Source organism: Colius striatus, chromosome 8 (assembly GCF_028858725.1).
Source record: "Colius striatus isolate bColStr4 chromosome 8, bColStr4.1.hap1, whole genome shotgun sequence".
Taxonomy (NCBI): Eukaryota; Metazoa; Chordata; class Aves; order Coliiformes; family Coliidae; genus Colius; species Colius striatus.
This window is the reverse complement of record NC_084766.1, coordinates 28,799,506-28,821,303: the sequence shown is the minus strand read 5'-3', so window position 1 is coordinate 28,821,303 and position 21,798 is coordinate 28,799,506. Positions and strand designations below refer to the sequence as shown.

Here is a 21,798-nt window from a genome sequence, read left to right as displayed (position 1 = left end):
CCCATCCCGGCTCCGGGGCAGCCGCTCCCGCCCCGGGCGCGCGGTGACTACAGTTCCCGGTGCGCCCCGCCGGCTGCCGTTCCCAGCAGGCGCCGCGGCAGTCGCCGAGGCCGGTCTCCGCCCCCAGGCCTACTGTTCCCGGCGGGCCCCGGGGCGCCGGAGCCAGCCCGAGCGCTGCGTGTGCAGCCTGGGAGCTGTAGTTTTCCCTTCAGCGCGGAGCCGCCATGCCGGAGGGGAAGGCCGCGCTCCGGGAGGTGCTGCCCAAACAAGGTACCGGCGGCGGGAGCGGCCCGGCCGCCCGTGCGGCCCGGCTCCGGCGCTCACGCACGGCGCTTCTCTCCCTTGGCAGGGCAACTAGCGGTGGAAGACGCTCCCACTATGGTGCTGTGCAAGCCCAAGATCCTGCCGCTCAAGTCCGTGTCTCTGGAGAAGCTGGAAAAGCTGCAGCGGGCGGCGCTGGAGGCGGCGCGGCCGCCCGAGGGGGCACCGCCGTCCCGGCCCTAATGCCGGCCCCGGCCCTTGCGGCGGCCGCACCCGCGACCACAGGTACCCGCTGTGGGACGGGGCCCGCGCCTTAAAGGCTGGCCGCGAGCGCGGGAGGGGCCGCTGGAGCGGGGAGGCGGGAGGCTGCGTTCCCGGCCTTGTTCTGTGCAAGTTCCACTTGTCGCTTTGGGGCGACGTTCTGAATGCGGCTTCAGGCGTGCAAGGTCCCGACAGGCAGCAGCCCCCTAGGCGCTGCGCTGGGGCTGAGGAGGGCCGGGTGACCCAGCCCGGCCGGCTGCCGGGGCGCTGGGGGTGGAGACACACAGAGCGGGCTCCCGTCACGGCTAGACCCAGCCTCTCAACACCTCAAATCTTGAAACAAGCCACAAAACTGGAGGTAGCAGGAAGGGCTCCTCTGTGCTACTGGGAAAGGCTTCCCTGGATGGGTCGAAGCAGCCTCTGTAGCAGCCCAGGCACTTCTACATACACATCATTCTCGTAACCACCTTGGCTAAATACTTATGAGCAGCTTAGTCGCTGCTCTTGTGCAGCCTGTAATACACAAGCCCCAGCAGGTGTAGAGCTGAACTGAACACAGTTTAAGTTGTTCTTTAAAAAAACAAAAGAGAAGAGAGCTTCACAAAAAATATTTTTAATATATTTGACCAGAACTTTTCCAGTTACATAGAAAAAAAGACAAGTTTGGTACAGGGGGGACTAAAACCAACCTGTGTTCTCCCCTGGAACTGATTAATCTTATGACCCAACTCCATTTTCTTGGGCTCTTTAAAAGAAAGTGAGCTATTTTTCCTCCCGAAGCACAGTATATCTTCAGCAGCAATGGAAATGGGATCACAGCAGCTGAACTTGACCCTTCTATAAAGCTCTGCATAAACCAGTGACTGTGACAGCAACACTGTCCTTGAAAGAGCGAGCAGCAGTCAGACATTGATGCAAAGGTGGAATGATTAGGTCACAAACACATGGCACTCAAAGATAGCTTATTTGAAGGCACCACTGCAGCAGAGTGGCCAGTTGTTCTACTACATGCCCAACAAAACAAGTTTTCGTTCTGAAACTTATAAAACTATTTTTAAAAAACAAAACAATTTGTACCCAAAACATGTGCTTTTAAAAAAATATGAACTGTGCTAAGCAACTCTTTAAAATTTTGGTATATGTGTATACATATATGCATCCACACACCCAAAAAGCACGTGTGGCTGTATATAGAGAGATCTCTTTTCCCTTTAGACTTTAAGGCTTCAGGAGCTGGTTCTCACATTCAGTAGCTTTCCAGTTTAAGACGGCCTCCATCTCCTTCACTCACAAAACGCTTTCTGCCCCTGTAACAAAGTAGAAAGTATCTTTTCAGTAATACCAAAGCAGCACCATTTGTTTGTTTGTTTTCTTATCTGTCACCAAGAATCTTCTCTCAGTCTTGGGAGTCACACGAAGATGTGTAAGGGCAGCAAGCTTAGCTGACCATCAATGATAAATCACTTAAAATCCCTCTGAATCTTACAGCTAGGTTTATTCAAAAGAAGATTTTCAAAATGTGTTGTCATGTGCTTCCTTACTTTGCTCACATTTTAACACTCACACTTGCAAAAGACTCCTAGTTTGAAAACCTAGGAATGGTGGTTTTCTACCCAAAGCTGAAGTACTTAAGCCAAAAATGCCTCTCAACATGCTAGTGTTAACTGAAGTATAATCAAGCTTTTGTTGCAGGGATAACCTTCACTCCTCCCACACCCCACACACCTGCAAAACTACCGATGCCAAGATACACACTATTTTAAGTCTGAAGTCCACAAATGAAAACTGATTTTGATAAAGACACTAATATTTCTGAATTTGTCACAAGCTTTCAGGATGGCTTAGGCAGCCTAACCAAACACCCAAACAGGAAAAGATCTGTCCTATAAGTAGTGTTCCTGATGCATACCATTGCAAACCATAGTTTTAACATCCTATTTTTAAGTTTACATGTACTCCTCATAGGAAATGAACCACATCAATTGCATTGTGGCCAGTAAGGAGAGAACACAACAGCGATCAGCTACAGTTCCAATGGTATTATTTATGCTATGAATCAGTAAAAAATAATGAACCCAAAAGCACCATACAAAGCACAAGACATATGAAGGGACTGGCTGTGCAGAGCTTATTCCACATAAGTGTTCAGCTCCTTCTGACATAAACATTAGAAGTGGTTGTCTCATCTTTATTATCTGTTCATAGCATTTGGTGTGTTCAGACCCTTCTTAAAGGATTTTTTTTCCAGGTTCCTTTTCTCCCTGCTGTGACCTGCATGTGTGGCTGACACAGCTGACTCTCCCCTCAGCACAGCAGCAATCTCCATCCATCAATCCAGCAGGACAGACAGAGGCAAGTCTCACCCTCAGGGCAGCACGTAGGCTTGCTGTGCTGCCCGCCACTCACCGCAGGCTTTACTCTCCTCAAGTATTTCTCTCAGCCTCCCCAGAACAGGTTTGACATCACTGCAGCATCTTAATAAACTTTTTACCAGTCCAACCCTGTTTCTCCATCCTCCATAGCTGTCAGTTCCAATCTGTAATACTTGGGTCATAAGATCCCATGTCCTGTTAGCTACAGTGGGGACAGATGCTGTTCTTATCTGCAACAAAGCAAATACCTTGAAGGGCAGAGATCTCTCAGTGGCTTGGAGATGATTCCTGCCTGAAAGCATTCCTCTACAAACCGCTCCAGCACAGAATAGGAACGTGGCACATCCAGGTTAATGTCTGGGATTTCAGAGTACACTCGTTCATAGCCCTGCAATGTAAGAATCCAAATTAACATCTGGTCAGTCTATGATTATACTACAAGCTTCTAAAATGCCCTTTTGCACTCAGATTTATTTTTCCACGTAGCTCCATGTACACTAGGGACAGTTTCAGCAAACCCAAAGCAGAGCAGGTGGTAGTTAGTAGAGAACCAAGGTACAATACCAGCCATACCATGGTATTACACAATCACCTACCTACATAAAAACACCAGCTGAATTCTTAAGCTTCTTTATAATCCAGAAATCCAGACAGCACAGAAAATGCATGTCAGGTTGGCTGCTATTGCATGGGTAGGAGCACAAGAATTCCTCCATGTAAATGAACAAACTGTGGTCACTAATCTCCACTGCACTGGTTTTTGCAATAAGGGAAACACTGGTGGCAGACAGAGGTGACTTTGTCACTTCCCACCAGCAATGTGGCTGGTTAACTTTTATCACAAATCTGACTGTGGTACCTAGCTTGCCCTGGGACAGAAAAGCTGTCCTATATTCATACCTAGAAGCAATGCCATGGATGATTCCAGCATATATACTGTTTTAACTGACATTTGTAATTAAGTAGGTTCTTAGGGTACTACTTCAATTATGAAGAACTACTGGCTAGAATAAAAAATAATCCAAGAACAATGAAGCTGTATTGCACCATTTTAAATTATTTGTTTTAATCACTTATTTTTGTAAAAGCAATTGGAAATTGCTGAAGACTGAAATACTCTGTACCTCACAGTTCTGCAGAGAGCTACTGCTCAGCATTCATTTGTACTCCTGCCAGTAGGTGCCCAGTGTTGTGCACACATCAGTGACAGATTATAGGATACAGAACCACCATGGAGAATTGAAAAAAAGAGTAGCAGTCAGCAATACACTATAAATAGTACTTAAAAGCTGCACAGATTTGAAGACCTTACCCCAGATTCTCTAAATACACTTACTCTTTTCATTTGGTCCACAGTAATGACAGAAGACTTCCAAAGAGATTTCAACAAATCCAGTATCATTTTAAAGGTCTTTTCTCCAGTTGACTCCAAAACCATCACAATAGCCTAAAACAAACCATACAAGTAGTTCAAATACATGTTGCACAAGCATGAGGTACATGCTAACATGCACTCAACGTTTCAGTATACTGTTACCATTTGAAAAGAAAAACTGATGAAAAGTTATTAGGTTAAAGATAAAAGGTATGAAAAGAAAAGACCAGGCAGAGTAAAAAGCACTGCCTCTCTGTCTTGGAAAATTATTCTTTAATTATTAACATCAGAACTCACAACCTGAGTTTCAGATTCCAGGTGTGTAGGACTATGTGGCTATGTCCATATGGTTGCTGCAGTACAGATGGCAATTTTGTGAAATTAATTTTGCATCTATGATTTTTTTATATCTGTAATTTTAGAAGAACTCAAGTTTAAATTACACAGATGTCCACAACTTCCATAAACTAAAAGGATTCTGGTTTTCTATCATGAAGGAATTCTCAAGAGCCTATTTACTGAAAAGATAATTTTGCAGATGGTAGGTGTTCAGCTTTATTGGTAAACAACCATTTCCCCGTTTGGCAGAGAAGAGGATACAAATACAGTCCCAGATACAGCAAAGACAACCCTTCTCTGATGTAGCCTCGTTCTAAAATCTCAGAGCTCTCACAAATGTGCTAGATGGAACAATTCCACCCTAAAAGGGAAGCTCTAGGACACTTAGCTAAAACAAGTAACACCCATTAAAATAGCCAGATGTCTGAAACTGAAAGGAAACAAACACCAAAACAAAGCATAGTGGTTTGCTGCTATCCCTCAGCAGGAAACAAACCAAGCTCTTCTCTTTCAGGAATCTGTAATAATCTGAATTCAACCCAAGAAACAAAAAATTAACTCTGGATAATCCCAGAATGTGCAGCACCTTACCTGTTGCAGAACGTGCACAGAAACAAGTACACAAACCACTACCTTTACCCAAAACAACTTAGCTAGTCAACTAACATCATAACTCACAACCTGACCTTCAGATTCCAGTTGTATCATGCATGCCCACACCAAAACCAAACCCAACCTATTGGTATTACCCACAACTAAGGGGACTCTGATTTCTCCTTACTTCATATACAAGTTCATGGTGAAAATGGGGTACTTCCAGTTCCTGAAGGCAACGTTCAGCTTCCAGTACATCTCCAGAAAGCAAATACTCCTTCAGCAACATATCGATCTATTGAATTTTAAAACAAACAAAAGGCCCAACACTAATTAGATACACAATTCAAAAGCTGTCAACTGTTTGATAATCTGCCACCAACTCAGCAGCAAGTTAGTTCCTCAAATGTGCTGCTGGTGTTTTTATACATGTAATCAAATTGAGACATTATCAGCAACCTGAAACACAGTGTAATCCCACTACCTGTCTGCAGTGTTAACACGGACATGTGCACCAAATCCATTGCTTCATAAGATGTGTAGCACCGTAAAAGGCTAACGTGGGTATGATTAAGTTTATCTTCTCCCCTGAACTCCTCCTAACATCTGTTACACTCACAAGATGACCTTTTCCTTTAAAGCTCCCTACTTCATAGCCCTGATCTCTAATTGTTCCTCTTTCTTCCTCTCTTTATTTGAATTATTACTGTGCTTTTAATCAGTCAGAGCAAAAAATAATAATTTACCAATTTTAGCCAGTCTCATCTTGGTTTTTTAATTACTTCACCAATTAATACTGTAAGCTCTTAAAAAGCTAAGTGTTCCAAATTTTGCTTAAAGCAAAACTAAATGTATGCTTGCAATACAGAATATGTACCAGCATGTCCCCCCCAGTGACAAATACTAAAAAAACACCAAAGTGATCTGCATTGCTTTTTAAAAACTACTCTGTATAAATCCATTTCACACTCAATTCATCACTTTGCTCCAGGATATCTGTATCTCTCTGCTCCACACTGAACAAGATAAGCTTAGACAAACAGTAAACTCTAGAGAGAAGAGTTTTGTAGTAGTCAGTTACCTCTTTCACAAGGTGTTTCACAGACTGCTGGCCACCTCCGGACCCCCACACGTTGTCTATTCGCTTTCCACCCTTTGTCATACTCAGCAACACAGTAGCTCGGTCCAGTGCAGCTCTAGGAAGCAAAGTTGGTGTTTAAAAAGTTATTACAGCAAGTCATGTGTAACTTCCTCCACTGCCACTCCTCTTTGGACAAGGTGACCAGACCCCCAGGAAGAGGTCAGGGTTAGCAGCTCCATGGGGGCACCTGGATCAAGAAACCCACAAGCGACCTCCCCAACATTCTCTTTTGACTGTACCATGGTAAGGTCAAGTAACCCTTCTGTGCTGGTGGTAGACACAAGTTGTCAATGTAGAAGAACTTGAAACATCCTAATGAGAGCTTTACTATTTTCTATGCAGAGACTGATTGTATTCTGGTTCCTCCAAGAATGGAGCTTGGCATGTCTGTCTCAAATGACAGGCTTGTGTTGCTTCCACAAGGAAGAACAACTTTTCTACTGAAATGTTATTTTCTGTTTGGGTCTAAAGAATCATGAAACCTCGAGAATTTAAGCCAAAACAGCACTTCAGGAGGCAAATACATAGTTAAAACATGCTATGACCTAGGAAAGCTTCCCAGTTCACCGTGAAAAGAATGAAAAAGGACATATGATGAAAAAAGACACTTCAGATCCAATTAAGCACTATCCAGCTAAAGAAACAACAGTTTGCCCAAGCCTCACGCTAGGGGCTAGCCAGTAACAATAACTGTACCAGGATATAACAAGCAGAAGAGGCTGGCCAAGAAACAGCAAAGGCAGTAGAGTATCCCAAACGTGCAGTATGCAGGCTACGATCCTTCAAACCACAGGAGACATTTACATAACTGACAGACAATTTTCACAACCCTCAGCTCGGCAGCTAAGCATTTCCCTTCCTTCTAAAGGGTACCCAACTAGAATGGTTACAAATGCTTTTAGAAGCCTCAAGACTTCAGCACCTCCATACTGCCTGAAACACACTTAGGCAGGAACAGTAACAAAATATGGCTAGTTATTAAAGTGTCCCTCTTTGTCAGAGACTGTTCACCCACTCTCCCAGGGAAAACAATTCTACTTCTTGATGAATAAAGCACTACAGAGAAAGTCTGGGAAAGAACTGCACAAGCTTCAAACCTTCAGAAGGCAAAACAGTTAATCCCTTGTGTATTTCAAAGCATATTTACAGCATCTGCCCTGATGCTATATTTACTCACTAATCACATTAAAGCTTTTTCTAAAGACAAAACCTTCTGTAATCACTTCTTGTTTCAGCTCAGGTTTTGTTTTTATTTTTCACCCTCAAACATAAGCTGGACAACAAACCTGACAACTAAACTCCAATGGATTAATACTTTTTTGAGGCACTTCTCCTCTGTGTCATTCTGCATTTTTGTTGTTGCAGACTCTGTGGGTTTCATCATTTTAAACTAAAAAATAAGAAGTTACAGAGAATCATACAATTTATCCTCAAGTCCTACATTCCTGACCATCATCTCTGGCATTTAGAGTAGAGAACTTAGCTATGTAGAGAAAACAAGAAAGTTACCGAGCTTGGACACAATCCACAGTGCCTTTGTAGCCATCTATGTAGGTACTGCTTAGAATCCCATCTCCAACAGCTCGAGCAATAAACTGGCCCACCAACTGCAACAAAACATAAGCAATTTTAATTAAATGCTGAATTTCAAAGTACTTCTAAGTAGCCAATTATAATGTGCTTGGGTTTCAGATTTTATTTAAATGAGCCATCTCAAAGTAAAACACAGCCTGGGAAACTGGGAGGGGATCACAGGAAACAAGACAACCCCACAGGTGTGTTTCAAAGTAATCTATTTCAGTTTACTTGATCAATTTTAGCCACAACTTAAGAGAAAAAGCTTTTGACTACTAGCATAAGATTTGAAAAATATACCTGTGGTGCCCTGGGAGAATCCAACACCAAGTCAGGTAGTTCTTTAAGCAGCCTATCAAAGGACTTCTCCACGTCAGTTTTGCTCACGACTGTCCCGCAAAGGTCGGAGATAAGCTTAGATGTCATTTCCCTGTGACTAGCCTTTCCCTCCAACGCCAAGGAAACTGCCAGCACTGGCACACTGTATTTCATTTCACCAAGGTTTAAACCCTTCAGCATCTCCTAAATAAGATTTGAAATATAAAACAGCTTATTTTGTAAAATATATATATATTCATTTGCATGGTATAAATCTATTACTAATATATAAACAGTTATATGCTTGTGTTTATATATTTACATATAGGCTTCTGCTGATGTAATGAATATATCTGCTTAAGTATTCTTATTGCACATTTCTTGCCAACATCTCTACACACTCATTCATGGTTAGTAGATGGATTCCCTTGTATGCTACAGGCTTGCCTCATGAAGTAGTAAAGACACGGTGACATACCGAAACTTCGTTAGTATCTCCATGTTCAAAATACTCCTGTATGATTGGTGTTAGAGTTTTTTCAAATGCTCTTTCATCCAGAGGTAAAACTACTGTTTCGTAGACACAGTTCTCCTATTGTAAAACACAACAAAAGCAAATACCATTTTATGAACAGTACTGTATCTTCTTACATCTTACGCAGTGTTAACAGCATCGAAATACATCTTCTAAATCCTTAATGCTTTAGTCCTGGTACTCGATATTCTGCCAGAAAACATCAGATTATGTCTCTGCCGTTGAAATGTGGACAATGCTGGCTAAATGTCACAGTGCTTCTATTTTGAATATACTGTTAGCTGAATTCCACCAAAAGGCTGTATTTACTGTTAAATACACTCCCAACTCTGCTGCTAGGATTCTACTGACACTACTCAAGTAACCAAGATCAACTGCCTCTGTACTAAAGGGAGAGTGACAGAAGCCACTGTCCCAGCCCAGCAGCTTGCTGTGCCACAGCACAAGATTAAGCTTCCAAACCTTTCCCTGCAAGTGGCACTCCAGGCTCCAGACCTTGGCAGCAAGCCTGCTTGCTTTCCCCTCCTCTTTAGTGACTGCACAATCAGACAAGTGACAACATGTACAGATCAGAGAAAAGGCATTTTCAGAATATTTGTGAGTAAAGACATTCCCTTACAGGAAAAAAAGAATAACACAGCAACTGCCTCCTGTATAACCTAGCCCTATACCTCACAGACTGCAGAAGTAACATTCAGAGCAATACTACAGACTACAGAAACCTGAACAAGTAAGTTTTTCAACTAATGCTTATTGGAAACTCTTTCCATGATCAAGAAGTACAGCAGAAATCCAAAAGCCTATCCTTCCATCTCACTTACAATCTTCATTTACAACCTTAGAAAAGCTAAGCATACAGAAGTTATACAGAAAATTAATTCTTCATTAAGCTTTCTTTTATGCACTCATTAGCTTCATTTTTAATAGCTATCCCCGTTAATGTAAACTGTTGAATTGCAGGGAAAAAAAAATGATACTGAAAGGTTTTGATATTCCCACATACCATCCTCTCAGCAGCTATGGCTACAGCAGCCTCCTCTCAAAAGACACCACCATCACTCTGCTTACGTGCTACAGAATTTTCTTACAGTCTCACAATAGTTTTGTTCCCAGACACTCAGTAATCTGTGTTCGTAAGCAGTGTTTCCTCAATGACTTAGTGTTATAGAGCACCCGTGGCCCAAGGTGCATTACTTCTCCCCCATACAGCTGTAAGGTACAATCTTCCACAACATATTACAAATAAATAAATAAACAAACAAACAAAAAAATATCCAGGCTAGCAACTTTGAACTAGTTTGAAGTCTTTATACCACACAGATACAAGACATCAGGAGGGTTGGGAATACAGAGATGATAAAACATAAAGGATGTTGTCCCCTATTAAACTGCCTTGAGAAAAGTCTGTGTTGCATTTTTACTGTGGTGCCTGTTTGCAACGTAGAGCAGCACTGTCACATTCACCTCCATGGGAACCAGCAGTGAAGAACACACCTGAGAAAAGAGTGCTGCCTAGACAGACACACAGAGAGGGCTTTTGGCGTAAGACCCAAGTATTACACTGTGACAATTCTACACTAGCTGTCTTCACCTAACCAGTAACTCGAACATAAAAATGAGCGTGCAGTATAGCCAGGCTGACATTCACATAACTCACAAGGTCAAACTTCCACTAATATAAGCATCACAGCAACTGATATCAATAAGGGAAATAAAAACTAACACTGCAAAAAAAGTTATTTGCCTACCTGGTCATCATCATAATTAGGATCTTTAATATCTACTTCTTCCACATCATATACTTGACCTGGTGTCCCCCAAACTCCTTTACCACCTGCTCCACCTGGCAAAATATGGGACATTAAGCAAGGATGATCAGTTTACACAGAATACTTCCGAGTTCAGCTCAGCATTATTTCACTTAAGAGCAGCATATCACTGCCTGTAGCCACCTGTACGTGCTGAAAAGGGTGTGTTTGTATGCTGAGTTCCTACTTCAGCAACCAGTTTTTTCACCACTTTCCAATAAGATACTAGAAGCAGTACGAAACTGCATAAGAATTACTGAAGGTCAAAACTGTACTTTCAAATATAACCATGCTTTAAGTTTGCATTAATAATAGTCCTGTGAACCACCAACACTTGAAGGTTCTGTATCAATTTGTGTATTAAAATTTGCTGAGAAAAGGTACTTATATGTAACATTTTCTGGTAAGAATGCCACCTACCGTTAGCTCCTACTGCCACCTACTAACATGAAGAACCAAACGCCTGCATGGAGTCTGGTTTATGAAAATGATTCTCAGTGGAAAAAAAACAAACCAACAAAAAACAAAGTAAAAAGTTTTGGACAAGATCTTTATCATGCAACTCTCATTAAGCTACACCAACCTTTCTTTGGTAGACCTCTTCCCTTCCCAGACCGGGATCGCCTGTCCAGGAGTTTCCCCTTTGGGCTCGTTGGTACAACTCCAGTCTTCAGTATCTCTCCATTGTCACTAACAGAGTCTCCTCTCCCAGAATCTCTAGAAGAATTTTTTCTCAGCCGTCTCTTTGCTTTAGCATTTATTTTGGCTTCGGTAATTGAGGTTGCAGGAATAGAATTTCCATTGATTTCAGTCTTTCTTTCGTCAGACCCACCATTTTCTTCATCACCAGAAAATGGAGCATCACTTAGATTCTCAAGTTCTTAAAACAGAGACAGAGCAAAAAACATTTGTTATGGTTTTTAACAGTTTTGTGTTAGAATACAAAAACATTTACAAAGGATTACATTAAATAGAACTCTTCAACGTTAAGGCAAATGATGTTTTTAAAATCTGACTATACATCACAGTAAATAAGGAGCTCCTTGTTCCCCTCTGCAAACTATCCACAATCTAAACAGAGCATATGACAAGAGCTGGAAAGCAAAGAATATACCATTTATAAACAGGTAAACCACAGAAAACCCCACCCTTGTTAAACAAAAACTATCAGAACTTCTCAGCATGTAAGATCTAAGTGCCTAGTTCTCACTCCGCCCACTCATCTCTTGATAGAGACAAACAAAACTGCCAGTACAGAACATTCCGTAAGAACTCACCAATTTTAACAAACACGTCACCAAAGTGACACTAATTTCCTAAATCATCAACCAACATTCCCCTCATTCAAAGAATTTCAAATGCAGCTCACCAGCTGGAAAAGCAATCATTTAGACTTGCAAGAATATAAAAACATCACTAGTTTTACCTTTTGAAGTTATGGGGGGTGAAAAAAAGTGGTATTTAACACAAAGCTTGTGGAGTCTGGTAACAAAGACTCACAGAATAAACAATGTCTTTTGAAACAATGTCAACTCTCTTCTCTATGGATTGCTTCTCACTGTAGCTTCTGTCAAGACTGTTTCTAAATGGCCACAGTTTATTACCTGGCACAATCCCATATAATAGGCAACTAGCTTCGCTTCATACTCAACAAGAAAACTCACAACTTTAGGATCTGTAAACACCTTGGAGCACTGAAAAGTGTAATAATTTCACTCTCTCAGGTAGATAATGCACATCTAAAATTTGGATCTAAAGCCTTTTCTTTCACAAAGTTAGGATGTCCCCCACCTGTAGGGTCTTACTAAGAGCATTACCAGTAAAAGTTTTCCTAAGTTCTTCCCCTTCTTAACCCATCAAGATAAAAAACCAAAAATCACCTGGGGACCTATTTACTTTCCATTTAGTACCCCAGGTGCCCTTGCAAATTGGAAAACACAGACACAAAGGGAACAGCCTGAGCTCTGTTACACATCTTGAGGATGCAGTACAGTCTCAAGGGTACAACCTACCAGCCCTGAGAAGGGCAAGGATGAGGCACACAGAAGAAAGTGTTTTTCCAGCTGTGCCAAGCCTGCTTTGTAGAAGAGTTCACTGCCACAAACACAGAATAGCAACAGTATATAAATGTGTGTTTGTTTCCAATACATTCTAATTAGCAACACTGAGTTAGCAATAGTTCTCAGAACTATATTTTTTCAATTTAAAACAGGCTCATGAAAAATTGTCTTGAAAGAAAAGAGCAACATTAAAACCTTTCCAACCTCAAAGTATTTACCCATATCAAAGAGGATACTACACTACAAAATTAAGAGTCTGATGCAACTACCTCCATGATCAAAGAAATAACATTCCTATACTGGTGTTCACAGATGTGAATGCTACAGCTGAAACATAATGTGGCCATTCCTGTCTAAGCTGCATCTTTCCACTCATTACTCCCACAAAAGCATTCCTTTTATGCTTGCAGCAAGCTAAGAAAGAAAAGCATGCATCATGTCCAGGAAATGATTCCCCACAACAAGATTGCTCAGTTTGTCTAACATTTTAATAAAACAATGAGAGATTTGCATAAAGCTAGCAAAAGGGGAAAGAAGCAAACCCAAACAGAACTGGTTTCCTTCCTCTCATTCCCCAGGGAGACCCCATCAGCACAACCAGCTCATCTCAGGCAAATTAACTTATGTTCCTCTTCATGTCCACTCTCCCATAAATTTCTCCAGTTCAGACTTGAAATCTAACTGTCCAGGAAAGACGCTTTTCAATGACCACTTACTTATTCCTCAGTTTCCAAAGAAAATGGCCAAAGTTAAGACAACTCAGTCCTGACTCTGACGACTAAGGATAAAAGGGGAGGCTACAGCCCAACCTCCTCACACAATCCTGATCTCAGGTTCAAGACTAAAGGAAATCCTCTACAGGAAACAGACAAGTCATAAGACTTAATATTTCTCACTGCATTACTGAACTTTTTTTTTTATGTAACACTATGACTTCCAGCTGCAACCTCTTCCTCCATTAATACTATTACCAACTGCCCCTCCGCTATTAGTTACCCAATTAGGCTGAAAAAAAATAGGTAAAGAGATATACTAGTTTTCATCCTTTTCCTAAAACAATATCATTTTAGAAAATGTACATGCAAAGCATGCAGATCTTCCTTTCAGCTTCTCATTTTTACATAACGTATACATATAAATATATAAAGTTTACAGAACACTGTTATTGCTTAAGACCTCACTATGTATTAAAAAGTTATCCAAATCTATCTTATTACCCTGCTATTAAGCCTAGCAGGCACACTTAAAATCTTTGCTTTTATGGTGCTACCTTAATTAACAAAGCATTGAACAAGTACTTACCTACACACAAGTTTCATTTGATCAAATTAGGTGAATTTGGGTATCTAGCAGTTTCCCACCTATTATCTGAATGGAAGTCTAAAATGCTGAGAATCAACGTATCTTGAACATTCAACTACCTCTGGTTTAAAATAAGAGGCCACATCACATACCAGCATGATTTTTTTTCAAAAACATTTAAACTCTTCAAAAACTCTTTGGTATAAAAAGGTCAGTGCAGATCATCACAACCTTTGGAATACACAGAAAACAGCATGAAACTGTTTTAACTTGACTAAGCATCAGAAACTACATTTGTGATTTGGACAAACAGTCCATTTTAGGGCAATCTCTAACACATATTCAGTAAATTTTTCCCATGCCAGCCCAATTGCAGCCAAGCCTTTCATCATTTGTTTCCTCTATTTTTAAGCTAAACAGCTACAGAAAAGCAGAATTTGTACCTCTCAAATTTACATTTTACTTTTGAGCTTATTCTTTTCTTCACACCAGCACTACTTGAAGGCAGATGGTAAGAAGTTCAGAGTCACTATTATTGTGTAAGTTGATGTTAACTGTAATTTCAACAAATCTTGAAGCATATAATGATACATAACTGAAAGAACTAGTCTCTAAATTTTCAATGGAGATTTTTTTTAAACCAGTGCTGTTAAAAACCAACAGTTGATACAATTCTTTTTTCTACAGAGAACACTCCAAGTCAGCTAAGCAACTTTCAGCAAAAAAAATAATAGGGAATATATTGCTTACCTGTAGGGATAATATAAATGTGCTCCTTTTCTATTTCCATAGTTGCTTAAGAGAACTGTGAAATGTAAAGTCTTAACGTTTTCTCTCCAAGGCCTAAACAGAAACAGAGAAGCTTAGAAGATGCAAAGCACTAGGACAAATCTTAAAGAAGTAAAAAGCTGCAAAAGCTTCACTCACAAAACACAATGCAAAAATAGGGAGTGTTAAGTTATAATTAACTATCAGTAACCACTGGAAAGTTCCTGGGAAGGTAAATGGTGTAACAGGAGACGGCACCACCCTCAAACACGTCTATCTAAGCCTTGATGTCTCATCAGCTGGCAGTTGTGCTGCTTATAAAGAACACACCAGCACAAAAGCCGTTATTTTAGGGAGTAAAAGCACTTTATATGCAGCTTTTTTTAGCTGATAAAAGACACCTCTACCAACTTAGGCTGTTCTATTCTGCAAAGTGGTTATCTATATTAGTATACAATATCAATACTGTAATTGCATCCACAAGAGGCATGTTCTTCAGGTGAACCAGACTGATAAAATGGGACCAATTTATCGAGCTCAGAACAGTCCTGAGAAGACAAGCTATTTTTTATTCCTCTCCTCTAGCACATAGTCTGCGTGTTTTCCTGTGTATGTACATACAGCTGCCAAGCTTTCACATCTGCACCCTTCAAACACTCCTTGCAACCACTGTTTTAAAACAGAGGATAAAGTTGAACACTTCTCTTTTTCTGTTACTCTCTTTCTCCCTCATTCTAGCAGCTGCTACTCTACAAACCACCTCACCTCACTGTGAAAGAGCTGCCATCATCAACCTTTACTTTGTGCATGAAAAAATACCTAAGCTGCTCCAGAATCTCCCATACACTTCTTCACCTGCAGGATTTTCACAAATCACTTCCTTAGTCTTGTTAATATTAATGGTATTTGTGTCTGCCCTGCAACAAGTCAGTGGCTCTTTTCCCCCTTTCCCATCCTTTGCAGTCCTGAGGAGAGCTTACCGTTGAGTGGCAAGATTGTGACACCAACACCAGCACTCCCTTCCCCTTTTCTTCTCTTCCCTTCTTTTCCCCTCATAACCACATGCCTACCACAGAATAACTGCAAATGATTCATCAAAGACCGTTGACAATAAAGAAACTCTGGTTTAGGGCACAGTACCAAGCTGTCATGATCTTGCATTTTCCTAATGTCGACCCAAACAATTAACAGCTTTCTGTAGTAAGTCCTCCCTGCCCCACACCATTTTTTCAGATAACTGGGTTTTTTTTCCCCCCCTCAGTTACCTCTCAAGCAATCATTCAGGAGTTGTCAAGCATTCGAGGTCACTGTTAGTTGAGAGACCTTTTTATTGTATGGATCTCAGTCTACTCTGAGCAAACTACCTTGTAAGAACAGTTTTATTCTTCCTAGTAGAATGTTCCATTAGTTGTCCACCTCTTTGAAAAAGAAGACAAACAACAAAGCCTGTATTAAAGAACAAGCGTGACTTTCATTTATAACCAAGTCCTAAATTTCAAGTAGAGAAATAACATTTTCCACATAGAACCACAGGTTAAATTCTCCACCTGTGGCAACATATAAATAACAAAACAACTTTCGTATGCTGTCATTTTGAGACAGAGCATCCTGGTTTGCTGCTTGTCATACTGATTAGAAAACATACTCTCTCATTAATTCAGGTTAATAGGTCTACTGGAGCTTCAGGATGGTGGTAGTTATCACTGCATCAAAAAATAAATCACTGAGTATTTTGCAGAGTTGTGCCACAAAGCACTACCGATCAACTACAAAAATAAACTTGAAAACCTACATTGAAAAACATCAGAATAACTCCAAAATTTAATGTCAGAAGAGCTAATACAATAACTAAATGAATAAAAGTAAATTTAAGCATCTGCAAGAAAAGAATGCTATGAGAGATCTCAGGGATAATTAGTCATACAAATAGCACTTTTAAAGGAGTTTAGCACATGAGGATATTTCCCAAGTCACTGAAAATCACCAATAAAATAGCTCTATGGACTCACCATCACTACATGTGCTTTATCTAAATGGGCAATTCTACCCCAGCAAGTAAATAGCAGAAAATTAATGTTTAGGAAAAACAGACATAACCGAAGCAAGCTTCCAAAAACTTATCAAGACCTTATGTCTATGCAAAACATCCCTGAGGAGATTAACACACAGCTTACATGACTTTTCTCCCTAACTTGGAGCAAACGCTCCCCACCACCAAAGGCTTTGGAGACCTGCAAACACCAGCTGCTGTCATGCAGCCACACGCAAGAACATCCAGGTAAGACGTAGCTACCCCTACGAACCCCGCACCGCTGGAAGGAATCAACGGCGGAACGACTCCGGCCCTTAAGAAAAGGTGTGACAGAGGGCTGAAAGCCGGCGGGAGCCCGGCCGGCGCGAGGCCCTGCCGCCCCCGGCCCGCACGGCGGCACAGGCCTGCCAGCGGCCGAGGAGCACCCGCACCTCACGGAACGTTCCCTCAGCAACGCTCCCACCGTCGGAGGCGGCGACGCGGGGGCGGGACACGGCAGCGCAGCGCGAGCGGGGCGGGCCGGCGGTCAGTCAGGGGAGCGGCTCCTCACGGCGCCAACCGCCCCTCCGCGCTCCGTCGCGCCCGCGGGGAGGAGGCCAGGCCAGGCCAGGCCGAGCCGAGTCGGGCCGAACCGAACGGCGCCGCCCGCGGGACCGTTACCGACGGCGCGCGTGCACGTGACCAGCCGCGCGCGCCCCCGCCCGCTGGGTTGTGTTTTCTTCCCCCCAGCGACACGGGCGCTGCCGGCGCCGCGGATTGGCTGGCTCCCGCCCGCCGCCGCAGCCAATCGGCAGGCGGCAGTGCCGGTGGGCGGGGACAGGAGGGTGCTCGGCCCTCAGGAACACGGGGGGGAGGGGCGAAACCATCGTGGGGGCGTCGGCGGGGGGAAGCGGGAAGGAGCCATTCGGTTGATGGGTGGGCAGGGGTCGGGCGGTTGGTGTGCCACAGCCGCCGCGCGCCACGCCGTCCCCTCACGGCCCGCGGCCCTCAGGCTGTGGACAGACACCGCACCGCTCTCACGGGAATGCTGCGGTGCGTGCGGGGGTCGGGGAAACTCCTCCGTGCCCGGCAGCGCCTTGGCTGCCTCCTGCTCCGGCCCTGTCCTGCAGGCCCGAGCCGGGCCCTTGGGATGTGTGTCCCGGCGGTTACAGTGGAGCTGTCGGTGGGTGCAGGAGGAGCCGTTCTTCGGGGCTCTGGCACACCAACCAACTCCCATCTCCCATACTGCAGTCCGCTCGCAAACGTGCACCAGGGTGTCATCTCCCGACTTGCTCACGTTTAGGCAGATATTGGTGTCGGGTGATGCCTTTGACAGGGTTTAGGTGAGATCTGAAACGCCAGTCCCGGGGCTGTGGCAGCACGGCTGCACCCAGAGACCACGCGCAGGGATGCACGAGTGTTTGCAGCCTCAACGGCACAGGCAGCCCAGGGACACCAGAGCCCTACATGCACTGGCCCTCAGAACCTTGACAGCTTTGCCTGGCTCCTCTTCCACATCCTGTTCTCCTCCAATTATCTACACTTTTTTCTGAAGCAATATGAGGTTACCCATTCTTTGAGTTGCTCTCAGCTAACAGGGATTTCAGACCTTTTGCTCTCTCTTTACACAAGACCCCTGTACCATCTCGTCAGCATTGGATGTTAGAGGACAGGGCTGTAGGCAGGGGAACTGGGGAATCACAACTGCTTCTGAGTTGACAGACGGGATTCCTACTGTTCAGGCAATCTGATGCGTAAAAGGCACTTCAGTCACTTTCTCCACTACTGAAATATCTTAACACTGTGCAGGTTTAGGACTGACTGCTAAGCCATGCATATCCACCTTTCAAACTTTCTCCCTTAGTTTACATTTATCCTGTTCATATCCTGTTCATTTATCCTGTTCCTGACACCTAACTTGAGATGCCAGTCTTGTTGTTATGTCTTTTGCCTCCCTACACATCACAGTCCCTCCTAAAAACCCAGCTAACCCTTTGTTTTCTCTCTGTACTTTGTCACTCCAGAGAGCCCAAGCAATACCAGTCCAGTGCTATGAGGGAAGCAAATAAAGATCTCTTCTGCTGTAGTACTTTTGCATTACAGGATTTTTCATCTGCCAGCAAGAGAATCCTCCTCAGTTATTAGATCATTACTTGATTTTATGTATTTTTACATATTTCTCCAGTATCATTCTACTCCAAATCTGTGTACTTTTGGCTGAAATAAGAGCCAAACTTTCCTTGTGTAAGAGCCTCTGAATTCAGTTACTGGCCCAGCTCTGCATGAATCACCAAAACTAGGTTTGAGAATTAAAACAACAGTGATCTGCTAAAAGAATGTGCAGCACAACTGCTGTATTTTTAATGATAAAAGTAGTGACAGAAAGAAAATATTGTTCATGAAGACACCCAGTTGCAGATATTTTCACGTCAGGACAGTTCAGCCCACTCACACAAGACTTTTTTCAAGGGCAACCTAGAGGCAGCCTCAAAAGAGGTTGATTCTCCATCAATCAAAAATTCATTTCTAGTTTGCTCTTTGCACCTCCACTGACTGGCACATACCAAGCAAACCACTACAGTGTCATCACTGAGATCTGGAAACGAAATTCTAGCTCTTAACATTAATCCTGGAAGTCAGCTTCCCCTGCAAGACAGGGCTTTAAAGAGATTCTTCAGTGAAGAGGAAAGAGGTGGCAGAGGAACCGAAATGGTAACCAGAGCCTGCGTAAGAGAAGATGCCCCAGCATACCACATCAGTACATCATGCCAGTGCCACATTTTAAAGCACCGTGGAAAACTGCTAGAGGATTTTCTAATAAAATGTAGGGCTGGGTCACTTCCAAGAGGCCCAAAAGCTGGGTCAGTAATCAAAAGTAAGATGAGAACCTCTGAACCATCCAGCACACCTCCAGACAAAAACATGGTGTGTTTTTTTTCTGTCTTCTGACTGAGACATTAGTTATCAATCACTGAAAATCTCGTCTAGGTTTGGCTGCACGTACTGCTTTCTAAAACACTGTGACCTGAAAAAAGGGCTGATGCACATGAAAGATTATTTGTATTTTTCCATTGTATCAACTGGTCTGCTAAAACATATCACTTTTTTTTTTTTTTGCCTTTCTAACCTCAAAACCGCCTGCAGTGTTTAAAAGCCAGCTGATCATATGCTAATCTCGGAGCTGTACAGACCTGCATGCTCCTTCCCGGCCTCCCTCCCCCAGCCTTATTAATAGCAAACATACCACCAAAATCCCCATAAAAAACAAAAGAGCAGAATTCCTCTTCCCGTAGAAAAACAAAGCCAAGCAAAACAAAACAGAACAAAAAAACCCACTAAAAACCACAAAACCAAACACTTCTTTCGACCGTTTCAGCCAGTTTGCAGCTGGAGGCAGCCCGTGGGTCTGCGCGGCTCACCCCCCGTCCCCGGCTCTCGCGTCGCGGGGTTACCTGCGCCGGGAGCTCCGCTGTGCCACCCGCCCGCACCAAGCGGGCACCCGCCGGCAGCTACCGGGGCCCTCCCGCGCTTCCACCCCTAACGCCGCCGGTCACCTGGAGCAAAATGTTTGCGCGGAGGCGAGCGGGTCACTTTCTAGCCGCCTTCCTTCCTTAGAGCCTGCTGGGTTGTTTTCAAACTCTCCCCTCCCTTTCTCACATGCTGGCCAAGCCCTCCCGTAACACCCAGGGGAGGAATCCATTGGCTGAAGTTTCCCAAAACGTGGGGAGCAGCCCTTCCCCCTGGCCCATGTCTTAGCGCACAATAGGCACCGCGTGTCTCCGGGCCGCCCCGGCCAGTTTGCTGCTGGCCTTTGCTTTTCATCAAGGTTTATCTGAGCCGTAGCTGGGGTGACTCGCCTAACCTCCTGCACCAGAGTGAGCAGTGAAAAGCAGAGAGAAGTTGCGTTGGGTTAGAAACATCGCAGAGTGCTCCCCACTGCACATTTTTCAAAGTTTTACTTTCTGTTTTAAATATTTTCGATAGGCAGCATCTGTGCTCCTGACACCTCAGCAGTGCTGTTTGATTACAATCGAGTCTGTTACTTCGGCACTTGAAATACACATTTCCACACATAATGCAGACAGCAAAAATGTATCTGTGAAATCAATCTGCTCTGTTCAGTTGCCTGTCTCTTGGCCTTCTGCTTTCTCTTCCTTCAGCCTACTTTTATTTTTGCATCTTCTGCAAAGGTGCCTTAGTAAAAGGAACTGCAAGCACAGCAATCCCATTCTTCGTCAGGCAGTGGCAGCTCCAGGTTGAAAGGATACTAAAACACACCTTCGATTTTCTTAATGTTCAGTAATTAAGAGTTGCCTTTGAACTTCCTCCTGCAGCTCCTGGGAGCGGGGCTGCCCTGCAGATCTGCATGTTCAGTGCCTGCCGAGGCTGGGCACCCTTGGGAGGCGGAGGAGCATCAGCCTGAGTGTGGAAACTGAAGTGTCACCCTCTGCGATGGCTTTAGATAAACACTCTCCCAAACGACAGCTTGCCTGACTCTGTCCTGACTTTCCCGGACTGGCCCCTCACGTTGCACAAAAAGCCTTCCCACTTCACATTTCTAAGTACTCTCTCCTGGCAGAAGCCTTAGAATTGGGTTTGCTTTGTACAACCGTTTCGGGCATGTCTTCTCTGTGCTGCAGTTGTCATCTGTTCATTCTTGCCTTAACAAAAGGCAGTCACGCAGCTGAAAAGACGCTTTACTGGAAAGGGCCGAACTTGTGAAATGTGCAGAAAAAATGGGAGTACTTGATTTAAGAGTTCTAGACAGCGAGTTCATTTCAAAGCTACCAACCAGAAACACGAAATACCGCCTCTACCTCTGAATAATTGTCCTTTTTCACTGGTTTACTGTGGGAGAAATCTTAGTGAGCCATTTATTAAAACAAGGTGTGTTATTGCCTTGTAATTACTATTTGACAAGCTGAAGTCCCGTGATTAATAAATGCCGTGCCAGCTTTTTGTGTGTGTATAATCACATGCTCCATATTTATATTGATAGAGGGTCACAGAATGTTTGACTTTGTGCACGGGACTGGCAGGAACTCCTGTGCTGCCAGGACAGCTATCACAGGCACCGT

The 21,798-nt window shown here is 43.4% G+C and overlaps 2 protein-coding genes across 13 annotated transcripts; one reads left to right on the top strand and one right to left on the bottom strand.

Moving 5' to 3' along the window:
- Nucleotides 1-130: 130 nt before the first annotated feature.
- On the top strand, nt 131-3,021 carry BBIP1 (BBSome interacting protein 1). The gene is made up of 3 exons (XM_062000773.1): nt 131-270; nt 350-546; nt 2,771-3,021. Exons 1-2 carry the CDS (start codon nt 225-227, stop codon nt 502-504), a joined length of 201 nt encoding a protein of 66 aa, XP_061856757.1. The 5' UTR covers nt 131-224; the 3' UTR covers nt 505-546; nt 2,771-3,021.
- PDCD4 (programmed cell death 4) lies at nt 1,120-20,357 on the bottom strand. 12 transcript variants are annotated; one of them, XM_062000765.1, is made up of 13 exons: nt 20,173-20,265; nt 15,975-16,127; nt 14,692-14,784; nt 11,163-11,459; nt 10,520-10,614; nt 8,715-8,828; nt 8,219-8,440; nt 7,853-7,950; nt 6,284-6,398; nt 5,390-5,497; nt 4,231-4,341; nt 3,143-3,282; nt 1,120-1,829 (listed from the first exon to the last, which is right to left on the bottom strand). In XM_062000765.1, exons 3-13 carry the CDS (start codon nt 14,729-14,731, stop codon nt 1,769-1,771), a joined length of 1,401 nt encoding a protein of 466 aa, XP_061856749.1. In that variant the 5' UTR covers nt 14,732-14,784; nt 15,975-16,127; nt 20,173-20,265; the 3' UTR covers nt 1,120-1,768. The 12 variants fall into 12 exon arrangements, with proteins under 12 accessions (XP_061856749.1, XP_061856745.1, XP_061856747.1 ...); XM_062000761.1 differs by lacking the exon at nt 20,173-20,265 and adding an exon at nt 16,884-17,405; XM_062000763.1 differs by lacking the exon at nt 20,173-20,265 and adding an exon at nt 17,013-17,405.
- Between the last annotated feature and the right edge of the window lie 1,441 nt (nt 20,358-21,798).